The following is a 13,010-nucleotide window of genomic DNA, read 5'->3' on the forward strand; positions in this document are numbered from 1 at the left end:
GTGCAGGCCTTCCTGAGCCAGCACCCGAGCCTGCGCCTGCTCCCTGGCGCCAACAGGGTCCGCACCCGGAGGAGCGCGGAGCCGAGGGACGGGCTGGGAGGGGTGCCGGGGAGCGCGGGCGCGGCGCCCTGACCCACCCGCGGCCGTCTCCGCAGGTGCGCTGCTCCCTGACGGGCCACGAGCTGCCCTGCCGCCTGCCCGAGCTGCAGCTCTACACTCGCGGCAAGAAGTTCCAGCGGCTGGCGCGCGCCTCCCCGGCCTTCGACTACGCCGAGTTCGAGCCACACATCGTGCCCAGCACCAAGCACCCGTAGGTGGCCTGCGCGCCCTTACTGGTACTGAGACAGGGTCCCCCTCCGCCGCGGGGACCCTTGGTGTGACCGCAGCATGTGGCTGCGCCGCCGTCGGAGGCAGAAGGTGGTGGCAAATGCCCCACGCTCGAGTCTCCGTGCCCAGGCTGTCTACCGCGTGTGCCTGCCCAGCGGCGGCGTCAGGCTGCTGCGCCTGTCCTGCCAGCGACAGTGAGGTCACAGTCTGTCGGGTTCAGTGGTCTGCCCCCCATCCGCGATGTAGGATTGTTTCTGCACCTTTTAAAACCTCTGATCTGGCCCCATCGCCCTGTGCATGGCACTGGTGCATCCGCGCAGCGCTCTATGTGCGTCGGAACCTCCTGTGCGAGCCGCAACGCTCTGCTCTCCTTGCTCCGCAGGCACCAGTTGTTCTGCAAACTCACCCTGCGGCACATCAACAAGTCCCCAGAGCACGTGCTGAGGCACACTCAGGGACGGCGGTACCAGAAAGCCCTGCAGAGATGTAAGTCACCTCGCCACGACAGAGGCGCAGGCCTTTAACTCGCGCCACCTTCCCTGGGCCAGAGTGGGGCTCCTCGTCACCCTTCTTTGGTCCCCAGGTGATGATGCGTCTCCCTAGCTCTGGTACAGTGAGGGGCAGGACAAGGACACCCGGGCTCCCAGAGCTCCCAGTGGGGATCTGTGCAGAGCCAGAAGCAGGCTGGGAGGAAGTGTGCTTTGCCGTCTGGTGTGGCACAGGGAGAGGCCAGAGGCCAGCCTCCCGCTGACCACCGAGGAGAGGACGTGGCCGTGGGTGTCTGAAACCATGAGGACTGAGACTGACATGGCTTGCCTGGCCTGCAGAGAACAGAAGGGGATGTGGCAGCGCAGCCGTGCAGGGCAGGGTTGGTGGCAGAAGGGAAGGCAAACCAGCCTCAGTGGGTTGGTAGGTATGGGAGGGAGCTGGCTGAAGAGGGGAGAGGGAGCGGGCAGAGGCTGGGCTGAGGTGTGAGGGCTGCCAGGGACACACCACCTCTCCTGTCTGGGTCTGCAGACTCAGGATGGCTTGGGGATGGAAAGATGGGGAAGGGAGCCTGCCGATTTCTCTCCCAGCACGGAAGTGCAGCCAGGTTCCCTGACAGATGTGAGTACCAAGACCACAGGCCCCTGGTTCCTGGAGCCCATGCTTACAGAGTTGAGGTCCAGCAGCTGGGGACACCAGCGAGACTTCAGGAAGGGCCTTCCACAAAGAGGAAGTTCATCCCAACTCCCAGCTCCAAGTGCAGGGGCTGCTTAGCAGCCAGCCAGCTCTCACAGCCCCAGCCCTGGCCTGTGTGGAGAACTTTCGTCCACAGGGGACAGGTCACGCGGCTTTTGTGCCAGCCTCCCTGGGTGCAGCCTGGACGTGCACAATGCGCCGCCCCCCCAGCCACCTCTGTAGCCTGGCAAGGCTCTGGGTGAGGCCAGGTGCCCACTGTGCTGTGCTGGTGCCTGTCCTGGGAGGCAGGGGTTCAGGCCTGGCAGGGTGCACACAGGGATCAGGGCACGGCGGCCCCGAGTGGGCCGGCTTGTCCCCAGATGAGGAGTGTCGGAAGCAAGGGATGGAGTTCGTTCCTGCCTGTCTGCTGCACAAGCGGAGGAGGAGGGAAGACCAGAGGGACTTGGACAGGCCGCTGGGCCCGAGAGACGCCTTCTGGCAGCCAGAATCCAGTGACGAGGAGGCAGCCTCCAGTGACGACAGCATGACAGACCTGTACCCACGTAAGCGCAGTCCTGCCCCGCAGCTCTAGAGTCCAGCCCACCTGTCAGGCGTCCTCCTGCTGGCCTGCCCCTGGCAGCTGTGCCCACTGACCCCTGCAGAGAGCACTGCCTCACCTACAACCAGCCTCAGCCCTGTGCCTGTTCTTCCAGCCGAGCTGTTCACCAAAAAGGACGCAGGACCTGAGAGCGGGGGTGACACCAGTGACTTTCTGACAGACCAGGAGGACGAGGCAAGGTCTCCAGGAGGGCAGAGCCCCAAGGACAGGAAGATACAAGTGGCCAGCGAAAAGATCTGCAAGCGCAAGAAGGTGAGCTGCAGCCTCTGGCCACCAGCGTGGCAGTGGATGCCCATAATCCTGGCCCTCGGGAGGCTGAGGCAGGAGGCCCACCACAAGTGCAAGGCCAGCCTGGGCTACACAATGAATCTCAAACTTCTAATAGTAAGTCTCTGTCTCAGGAAAAAAAAGGAAAAATCCAAATCTGACATTTGAGTAAAGCAGAAACAGAGGGCACTGATGGGAAGGAGGGTCTCCAGGAGCAAGGTCCCCACCTCTGGCCTCAAAGGACAAGGACATGTGGGTCCTGTCAAGGCCCCCGTGAGTGGCCATGGCCTAGGAACTCAGGAAGGGTTCTGGCTCCCTGCAGCAACTTCCTGTCCTTTGTGGGAGGAGGAAGGCTGTCAGGTCTTTGCTGCAGAGGCCAGAGGCAAGGCCATGGTGCCTTTTCCAGCTCCACACTGGAAACCCGTGGCAGGAAGGTGGGGACAGCGTGCATAACTATGTTCTCTGCTCTGCCGCAGGGGCAGCGGGGCTCGCTGGCCAAGAAGCTCAAGAGCCGGCACTGCAGGCCTGCCAGCTTGGGCTCCTTCCAGCAGGCGGGTTAGAAGGCGTGTGTCTGAAGTTTGTTGTCCTGAGGCAGCACAGGGTGGCCTGCTCTGCACCCTGGGAGCAGCAGATGGAGAGGAGGCGCCCTTGGTCCCCAGGGCTTGAGCAAGGCCCAGCCAAGCAGCTGGCCGCAGCACCCCAGGCTGGACACCCAGTGGGATCATGCTGCATACACAAATGTCATTATTTATTTTGATGTTTAAAAAAAAAAACGTTTTCAAACACAACTAAGATATAAAATACAGCATAAAAATGAGATTTGTACCTATTCCCACATAAAGCAAAAAGCATTTTTAGAAACTTCTGCCAAAACCAATGGATAGATCCAGCCCCCAGGTCCAGACAAAGCCAGCCTTGCAGCTGCATTCGGCACCAGGGCAGCCGCCTGCAACCCAACCCCCAGGCCCCCAAGAAACTGCTGGCTCAGCGTTGGCACATGGGAGTGTCACCACATTTGCGGGGCGGCGGCAGAGGTGCCCTGCGTGTCCAAGAACCACGAGGGATGGGCCTGTGGCCCGATGCCACTGCGGGATCTGGCGCTTGGGAGGGTTTGTGCCAATCAGAAGGAAATATCGAGGGACAAGTATCAACTACTGCAGGGGCCACGACTGTCCCCTCAGGGCGACTAGCCCAGGGTTGGCCCATGGTGGCCCTGGGGAGGTACCATGGCTGCAAACACAAACATGGGGTTAGCAGCCACAGTCCCCCAGCGCTGTGGGTCTGGTTGGTCTCCCAAGAGGCCTGGGAAGTCCTTCAGAGAGGCCCCCACCATGCTGGCACCTGTTACCATGCAGATGGGCAGAGCCATGGCATCAGACCCTCCCCCTAAAAAGAGGACACAGTGTAAGGCAATGTTAGAAAACTTTTAAATACAGGATTGAGACCAAATCGGTAAGGCATAACAAACTGAGACAATCGTGGACGAAGCTGGAGCAAGCGACAGCCTCAGGGACAGCGACTTGGCCGCTGGGGTGTCCAGGCCTGGCTCTGAAGGTCAAGTGAGGTAATGGCTGAGTCCAGTGGGGCCACTGCTCTGCACACCGATTTGATGGTGGGCTTGGCCATCCTGTGCAGCCTCCTGACTGCCCTCCTGGCCCCTGGGCAGCAGCTCCCCAAGGACTCGTGGCCCGTGCCGCGAGCCACGACATCTCCAGGTATCTGTCACCCAGGGCCAGTCCCAGCTGAGCATGTGAATGTGTTACTGTCATCAGCGGCCTCAGTCGCCCTCCAATACTGTGCCGCTCCCTGGCTCTGGAGTTCTTAAGAGGTCCTCAGTGGCTGAGCTTAAAGTAACTACACAGGAGGGCAGAAAAGGTGCCGAGGCCACTGGTATGATTCTAAGCCAGGGAGCTTAACTGGTGGGAAAAGTCGGGTGACCATCGGATTCGTGTAGTTGGAGCAAAGAATGTAAACTGAAGGAACCAGCGAGACTGCTCTGAATGCTAAATGTGCCTGCTCAGTACAGCTGGAAGGCCCTCACCCCAGAAAAGACTCAGAACGGGTGAGGGCCACAAGCTGCCCCGCCGCGCGCTCCAAGCCTGGGCTGGGGGACTGAGCGCCCATCCAGCTAGCCAGCACTCGGCAGTCAGTACCAGACTGGCTCCAGAGCAGACTTTCCCAGCGGTTCTCAGGTGTCTGCAAATAAAGTTCTCAGAACATCGGTGCCTTTACCAAGGGAGGGGAGGGAGAGGACAACGCCGGCAGCTCCTCAGCTCCGCCCTGAGCCCATGCTGACGGCGGGTCTTGGCCAGGAAGCTCAGGGGCCTGCCTGTCACCACTCCTTCTTCTTCTCATCCATGGAGACGCCCCCAGGGCCCAGGGCCACCACCAGGAGCAGGCCCCCGATCACCGACATGGTCTGGAAGAAGTCGTACTTCAGGAAGTCGTGCATGGGCTTATAGGCGGGGATGGTCCAGAAAGCGTTGACGTACACGTTGACGGCAAACAGCCAGATGACAAGAGTCAAAGCTGCCAACTTGGTTTTAAAACCGATGGCCACCAAGATCATCAGCGCCGTGCCTACGATGTTCTGGACGATCTGCACAGGGTGAGAGGTAAGTCATGAGACGTCAACATCAATGGGAAAACCACAGGGTCCTGTGGCTCTGCGTCACGAAGGCTGACGTGACCAAGAGCAGGACGCACGCCCGAGCAGGGGAAGCCACTCATGTGGGTGTGAAGGCTGGGGGAGAATGCCTCCCCGAGCCACACGCAGTGATTTAGCCACAGGAGCTCCAGGCTGGCCTCACTGCAGCTGGCATCTGGGCTGAAGATGCCCCCTTCCCCGCAGCGCTGCGCCCACCTAGAAGCTTCCGCCCTAAGCTGTGCATGCTCAACCCAGGCTTGAGAGGGGTCAAGGAGCCTGCGAAGAGGGCAGCGGGCCTTGGCTCTGCCTGAAGGGAGCCAGCTCCTGGCGCACGGGGTTTGTGTGCTTGCAATAAAAGGTTCACCTGTGCCCAGGCTGTGCTCAGGCCCAGCCCGGGCATGCAAGCAGCCAGGGCTCCTGGGCAGGTGGCGGTACTCACGGAAAAGAAGCTGGCGTCCAGGTGCAGCAGGGTCATGAACATCAGGACCAGCAGCACACGCCCCCCCAGCTGCATGTACTGCTTGGGGGAGCTCTCCCGCATGGTGGGGACGCCCGCGAACATACTCCTCCCTTCTGAGCGGGACTCTGCCAGGAGCAGCAGCAAGCCCCCTCCCAGGGCCAGGTTCCTGAGGAACAGAATGAGGCTGGGAAAAGCTCATCTGGCCTCTGCCACCAGACAGCAGAGCCCTGTGAACCGCAGCAGCAGCACCCGGCACCCTCCCAGGGCAAACCCACCAGGGGCTGCCTTGAGCGACAGGAAACGAGTCAGGTTTCCACTTCCTGCCACAAGACCCCACCCACCCCCGCAGGGGGGCTGAACTGTCACCACCTGCCACACAGAACAGGCTCTGTGGCACCACATTGGAGTTGGCGCCTCGGAGGCGCCGTGCGCACTTGGAGGCTTCCTGCAGCCTGCAGCGCAAGGCCAGAGGGTGGAGGGACAGAGTCCCGCAGCTCAGCACACACCTACCTCATCAAGAACTTCAAGTCCCACAAAATGCTGTAGGCGACCGTCTGGGGGACAGAGAAGCAAGTCAGCACTGTGAAGCATGCCCCCAGATCTACTGCTGCTACCAGTAGTGCACCCAGCAGAGGGGAGTGTGAAACACACTGCAGGGCACCCAGGGCAGGCCCGCGCTTAGCAATCTGATCCACCACTTCCTGTGCCTAGTCAGTCCTCAGAGCCTCGAAGAGGCAACTCTTCGGAGACCATCGGTCTGCTGCATTAGGCAGCCGCTGTGTGCGTTTCCTTCAGGCTAACCGGGCACTGCTGCTCAGGCAGGAGAGAAAGCCAGTCAGCATCCTGGCTGCAGTGACCCATGTCACCCATGCCCATCATGTGTAATGAAAGTAATCAAAGCTTGCCAGTGCCCAGCTGGCACCTGCTTGGGGACCAGCCTGTATAGCATTTCCTTCAAGACAAAAGTGGCCCCGGGGCTAAAGGGAGAACACTGGGCCCAACGCTTTTCTCTACAGGAGCAGGAGTCCTGGCCATGTACCCCACGGCTCCCGAGTGCCCCGTGCCTTACATACCTGCAGCGCTATGATTCCAAAAAGCCCGAAGCAGGCATATTGCACAAAGTTCCTGCTCAACACCAGGACACAGCCAGCTGGAAGGAACAGCAAGAGTTGGGGACACTGTTACGGTACCCTGCCCTTGTTCGGCTCTCAGGCCCAGCCTCCAAACCAACAAAGACTCCTAGGAGTATCACTGACAGACAAGGGCCGCGCACAGTGGGACGCTGGCACCGTGAGACACTCGGTCTAGACCGCAAGGGCTTGCTGTCCTAAGGACACACCACCGACCAGCAGCAGCCCTGCAGAGGCTCTGCTCTGCTCGCCTGTGGCAGCTGGGGTGGGCTGCCAGCACACGCTTTCCTCACCTGGAACAGTGCAGACGAAGGGGGGCATCCAGGAGCAAAAGCGCGGAGGCGCTGATGGCCTTCCGCCCTGAGCCAAGCCCTCCTTGGCCTCTGGACCCATCCTTTGCCCGCCGTGGCCACCCCTTCTCCAGAATCCCCTGCTGGGGACACTCAGCACAAGGACTGCGCCCGGCTCCTTTAGCAGCCCCAGAGCAGCGAACCTGGTCAAGTGCTCACACACGCACCCTGGTCAGCACGGTCACCAACAGTCTTGCCCGCTCTGGGCTGTGCGCTGTTTGTGGAGGGATGGGAGGCCCTGAGCAAAGCTGGCAAGGCTTCAGGCCACTTACTCAGTTGTCCCAGCAGGTTAAGGAACACGAAGGACGAGGCCAGCAGGTAGCCGCAGCTCCAGGTGGTGTCGATGTAGTCTCGCTGCTCGCCCCACTGGAACCACATGCGGATGCCGTCCTCCAGGAAGGTGCTGATCAGGCACAGGCGGGCCACGTGTGGGAGGTACTGCTTGGTGACGCGCAGGAACTGGAGGGCCAGAGACAAGGCATGAGGGGCTGCAGCCTGGAGCCCAGTCTACAGCCACGTGGCCCCAGGGCAAGAAGCCCAGTCGCCAGCCCAGCACCTTCCTAGGAGGATGTGGGTAAGCCAGCACCTGTTCCCAGGCACTCCAAGTCTGGACACGTGACAATCCACGCTCAGGCCTGTGGATAGACTCACCAGGATGGGCCTGGCACCAATCCTTTAGGGTGACAACCACAACACCATGATACTGTTTCCCCCAATTCGCTCCACAGGACCATTACATGGCGGCTACCACCATCAAAGGTAGATCTGCCACGAGACACAAGTGCCAAGCACAGAACCACACTCTTGGGCCATGCCACCTTGCACCCTGACACTGCGTTGGGCAGCACAGCACCCCCAGCCTCCACCCATGAGATGACATTAACAGCTCCCCTGACCCTGACCACGGCACCAACATGTGTCTGTCATTGCCAGGTGTCCAGCTCCTTTACAAGGCTTCCGGGGACTAGGCTGACAGTACAGGGCTGGCCTTGCCCACCACTAGTGGTGCTGGAAGCTCTCAGGGCCTGGACCTGGGACCACAGGCTCAGCTGGACACTGTCTACACTTCCATTCACACTGCTCTGTCCCAGGGAGCCGGAGAATTTAACTGAACGCCAATGAACCGCAAGTGTGTAAAGTCACTGAATGACGTGAGGGGGAAATACCCTCCTGGCTCCCTTCTGTTGCTGTGTTAGACCATCTGTGATGGGCTCAGGGCGCCAGTGTGCCCTGCTGGAGCCAGGTGCAAGTGTCATGCAGGGGCATGTCACATACTTCTCCCTTATGCCCTTCAGAGCCCAACTACAGGGTGAAAGAAATCCAATGATAACACGGCAGCCCTCGGGAGAAAGATCAGGCCTGCCCCCAGGAGTGACACGTCAGGAGAGTCTAAAGGGCAGAGTCTGCCCATCCGTCTGTCTGAAAGCAGCCAAGTGAAAGGGTCACGCGGCCCTCCGAGGCTGTGGCCACGCCATAACCAGGGAAGGCACACAGCAGAGGCGTCCTCAGCCTTCGGCTGCTGTGCCCTCGGCCCTGGCCTGACCAGCACTGCAGATGGGCTCCTGTGCCACTGCTGTCACGCTGACCACGCCTGAGCCCGCATCACCAATCTGCACACTTATTCAGAAGTCAGGGACAGATACACAGTCCAGCAGCCACAGGACGGAGCAGGCAGGTGTGGGGGGGCACTGTGGCCCGACTGTCCTAACAGTGACCAGAGGGGCGAGAGGACCGCTGCCCTGCACAAAGCGCGACAGCCCAATGAGCAGTCATAAGATCTGCTACAATTTGCAGTCAAAAGGCCTGTCAGCGGCCAGGCACAGAGCTCAGCAGCGCAGCCTGCCTGGCAAGCACAAGGCCCAGAGTTTGATTCCCAGCGCCCAGAAACAAAAACCCATCCTGAGTTTGCCTTCTGGTACCAAAAGCCCCTACAAAACCTACAAGCAGGCCAGGACGCGGCACACACCTGTCATCTCGGCACTCTGTAGGCTGAGGCAGGAGGACTGCCTGAGCCCACAAGTTCAAAACAGCTTGGGCAACATACTGAAACCTGCCTTCAAGGGAGAGAGAGGGAGGGAGGGAGGGAGGAAGAAAGGAAAGAAGGCAAGGCCCCGCCTGGCTGAGTTTTAGGGCCCCACGGTGAGCGTGCACCCGTGCACACGCGCACACGCACGCACGCAGTGACCCAGCAGGAGGTCAAGGCACAGCCGACACCACACAGCACCCAGTTTCTGCCACTCACTCTCGCGCTCTCCCAATGCCGGGCAACAGTGCAATCGTGAAACAGATAACGACGCTGCCGGGTGGCTCCTGAGCAGCCCTGGTCCACGGAAGCCCTGGCACCTCTGCCAGCAGCACGGCCCTTGGCCTGGTCTACATCTGGGGAGGAGCAGGTGCCCGGAGGGTGCCACTCCCTGTGGCTGGGCAGATGCAGGACCGCCCAGGGTGCGGACCCCCAAGCAGGGGACAGACACCAGGGGTGTTCTGACTTGTTTCTCCTGACAGCAGCAGGCAGCATGATTACACGGGCTGCGCCCGCAGGGAGCACCCTCGGCCCCAGGCTGTGGTCAGACCCTCCCTGGGCCCACACCCGGCACCAAGGAGCTCATTTGCCAGAACGCAGCCTTTGAGATTGAAGCCATGGTTAAAAGCCTCTTGATGAGTCGGCTGCTCTTAATTGGACGTCTGGGTCAAGAGGATTAGAGAGGCACAGGGGCAGGCCAGCTGGTCAGAGACCCTCTCGGTGATTGGCTCTGGGGAGAAGCGCAAAACCACAGTAGTGAGCACTGGGCTAGGCACGTTTCCTGCATGCCCTCAGGTGCAAAGTGACAGCCCAGGCTGGCCCTGAACACTGAACACACTCTACTGTGACCCTGGCCCTTGTTCCAGGGGCAGCACAGGCAAGCAGAGGCAGTGGGCACAGGCAGACAGTTTGTGGGGAGAAGACAGGCTCCTCCTGAGTCTCACTGCCCCGGTCCAGGGAGGGTGTGTCACGGGAGTCTGGCAGGGCTGGACACGCAGCTGTCCCTGACCTGACCTGAGACAGGACACAAGGGCACAGCTACCCACAGCAGCTCCACTGCGCAGAAGCCCTGGCCTTCTCTAGGCACTCAGGAGAGAGGAAGTAAGAGCCCTGTGAAGGCAGATCAGACCTAACTGTCACTAGGCTAGGGCAGCCCCATTCGGGGCCCACAGGCCCACACACCCCAGGAAATGAGGCCATGACGACAAGGCAGAGCTGGGGCTGGAAGAGGAGTCAGCCACAACTTGAGGATCCCAGCAAGTGTCCCTCCCAATGGCACCCTGAAGGCTTCCACTTTGCCCATGTCAAGAGCCCTGTGATGCAGACCACCCACCCGGCTTACTAGATATGGGACTATGATAAGCAACCCAGGCCCCTGGGTGGGTTCCAAGTCTTGTCTTCCGCCCACTCCTCAGAATGGTATGTACCACTTTTTAAAGATCCTTTTAAGACCAGCAAGCACAAGGCTGGGGATGGTAGTGCACACCTGTAACCCCAAGACATAGTTTAAGTCTGAGGCCAGCCTGGGCTACACAGCAAGACCCTGTCTCAAAAATGCAAACCAAGGGCCGGCCACATAGCTCAGGGGCCTGAAGTGTTTGCTTAGGCAGAGTGCAGTGGCCAAGGTTCAATCCCCAGCATGCCATGCAAGCCCTGCCCCTGAGGTGCGCTGAGATGGCGAATGAGACTGGGTGTGGTGGCAGTGCCTGAAATCCCAGCGCTTGGGAGGCTGAACACAGGAGGATCGCTACAAGTCTGATCTGTGCAGTGAGACCCTGTACCAAATACAAAAAAAAAAAAAAAAAAAGCCACCCCAACAAAACTAAACCAAAACAGAAAGACCAGCAAGCAGAGAGAGCCAGCTCCCCACCTTTATATGGCACGGAGCAGGAAGCCCCTTGCAGGGAAGGACAGAGCAGACATGAGGGGGGCTGCTCGGGGAGCCCACTATGTCTCCAGGCTCCGCCGGCACATGGTGTTAAACACACCCCAACACCCAACACCACAATGCAGCCTGAGGGTCCGGGCCTTGCTTCGGCAAGCGCCCAGGCCCGCTCCAGCTCCTAGCTATGCCCTCCAGGACAGGTGAAAGCACGGGGAGCCAGCTGTCAGGCAGAACCCACCAGATGCCCACGTCCATGGTTATGGGTGTGCATGGCCAGAGATGCTGCTCCACAATCCGTCCGGGAGGCAGCGAGCCAATGGCCCAGTGCCTCAGTTTCTAGCCCCTTCCAGCCTGGCCTCTAATGGCCTGAGAATGCCCAGCTACCACACAGCAGCCTCAGCACTTTCTCCAGAGCCTGGCTTCCAGCAATCAAGAGGACACTGTCCTTTGCTGCCAAGGGCAGGAGCCTGATGCCAGGCGTGGAGATGCAGCTCAGAGGAGCCTGCCAGTGGACACCAGGCAGCACACTTCTCCATGGGCCGGTGGTGGGGAGGACAATGCCCGATAGCCAGAGAGGGGAGGGTAGGCACCAGCAACCCCTCAAGGCTCTGGGACTCAGGAGGGTCACGGGAAGGCCCAACAAGGCCTGCTTGCTAAAGGCCCATGTTCCTGTCACCTGGGCAGAGACAAAGCTTTTTAGGTCTCAGTCTCAGCAGCCCAGACTCTCTGGGCAAAATTGTCACTTCCCTTTTGCTTCTGTTTTGTGAAGCCAAGATTAGATAAAGTGGACATTCCTTTACCTGACGGAGCCCTCCACAATATGCTAGCCCGCCAGCAGCCCCCCATGTAGATGACAGCCTCCTTCTCACTTACCTCTTCCAGTAGGTGGCTCTGTTTCAAATGTTCCTGGTGAATGACAAAGCCAAAGCACCTTCATTCCCCTCCCCCAGACTCTTCCCACAGGAAGTCAGAGGGTCCTGACCTGACTCAGAAGGGCAGCAGTCACCACCCCCAGCACTGGGGAAGAAGTTCTGCCGGGGAGGGGGGGCGACGACGATGACAGTGTTGGGGGACAGTGTTCGTAAAGCCTTCCTCCCCCTGCAATCCAGGCTTGAAGCTGCCGCACAGAGCACTAGCCTAAGGGCTGGAGGCCTGGGATTTTCCTGAAGCCGGTGTAATGCGAACAGATTGGGAACTTACTCTTCAGCAGAAAGTCATTCACTTGACAGCTGGCAGCAGCTCCGTGGGACACCTACCTGGGCTGGGCTGTGGAACTGTCTTGCAAAGCCGAGGGCCCTGGAGGCTGCACAGCAAGTGTGCCCGGCCGTGCCTGCCTGCCTGCGTGAGAGCCTGCCTGCTCGGGAGCCACAACTGGGTCACCACGCTGGCGTCAATGAAAACGGCCTACTTGATTCTTAAGAGCTTCCCACAGGAACTGTTCTCTTTCCATAGGAACTGTTCTTGCGAGACATAGTGTTTTCAATTTGTGTCTTTAAACACAAAACAATGACCTTATGAAAAAATGTTTCAGGTTGATACCCTTTCTTTCCCCCAGTTAGTTGTAAACTTCCAGTTCACAGGAAGGTGGTGAGGAAGGACCCAAAAATGAGAACACACGAGAAAGATGTCACCCACCAAAAGGGCAAGCAAGAGGCCTGAGCGTGGAAGGGCCGGGGCGCTGACCGATCCGAATATGCTGCGCGCGCACACACACACACCCTCAAAGAAGGCTCGGTGCAGAGTCGGCTTAGTCAGTACACCCCCGTAAAACTAAAAACTGAACCCTCGCCACCTGTACCTGGGGCCCGGCCTCGCGCAGGCGACGCGCAGCGACGGCGCCTGGGAGGGAGGCGGGCGGGCGGGCGGGCGGGCGGGCGAGGGCCGGCTCGCAGGCCTAACGGGACACTTTCCCAAGCAAGAGCACCCATCACAGCCCACCCGGCGCTCCCGGCCGAGCCGACCTCACACAGAAGCGGTGCCTCCCTCGCCAGGGTCCCAGCACCGTCCCGCCACCGGGGCCTTCCCCGGCTCCGACGCCACCGGGTACTCGGCAGGGGTCCCCGCAGACACCCCGCTCCCCGGCCAGACTGCGGGGGAGGCGCGGGCGGGCCCAGCACCGGAGCGGGGCCGGGCTGCCCGGG

The 13,010-nt window shown here is 60.2% G+C and overlaps 2 protein-coding genes across 2 annotated transcripts; one reads left to right on the plus strand and one right to left on the minus strand.

Moving 5' to 3' along the window:
- On the plus strand, positions 1-3,775 carry Surf2 (surfeit 2; the record flags this gene model as incomplete). The annotated part of the gene is made up of 6 exons (XM_023700246.1): positions 1-57; positions 156-310; positions 710-813; positions 1,869-2,051; positions 2,202-2,359; positions 2,851-3,775. Coding segments are annotated over 6 exons (741 nt in total), but the record flags the coding sequence as incomplete, so codon positions are not given.
- Positions 3,776-3,777: 2 nt separating this feature from the next.
- Surf4 (surfeit 4) lies at positions 3,778-7,456 on the minus strand. Its single transcript, XM_004640400.2, has 5 exons — positions 7,234-7,456; positions 6,555-6,631; positions 5,992-6,035; positions 5,461-5,647; positions 3,778-4,973 (listed from the first exon to the last, which is right to left on the minus strand). Exons 1-5 carry the CDS (start codon positions 7,337-7,339, stop codon positions 4,707-4,709), a joined length of 681 nt encoding a protein of 226 aa, XP_004640457.1. The 5' UTR covers positions 7,340-7,456; the 3' UTR covers positions 3,778-4,706.
- Positions 7,457-13,010: the final 5,554 nt, after the last annotated feature.

Source organism: Octodon degus, unplaced genomic scaffold (genome assembly GCF_000260255.1).
Source record: "Octodon degus isolate 3935 unplaced genomic scaffold, OctDeg1.0 scaffold00123, whole genome shotgun sequence".
NCBI lineage: Eukaryota > Metazoa > Chordata > Mammalia > Rodentia > Octodontidae > Octodon > Octodon degus.

Bases quoted from the DNA above. Each gene is read 5' to 3' on its own strand.
- Surf4 (XM_004640400.2), bottom strand. From the start codon at position 7,339: ATGTGGTTCCAGTGGGGCGAGCAGCGAGACTACATCGACACCACCTGG. The intron at 6,036-6,554 runs GTATGTAAGGCA...TCTGTCCCCCAG, and splicing joins TTGGAATCATAGCGCTGCAG to ACGGTCGCCTACAGCATTTT. The intron at 5,648-5,991 runs GTAGGTGTGTGC...TCTGTTCCTCAG, and splicing joins GACTTGAAGTTCTTGATGAG to GAACCTGGCCCTGGGAGGGG.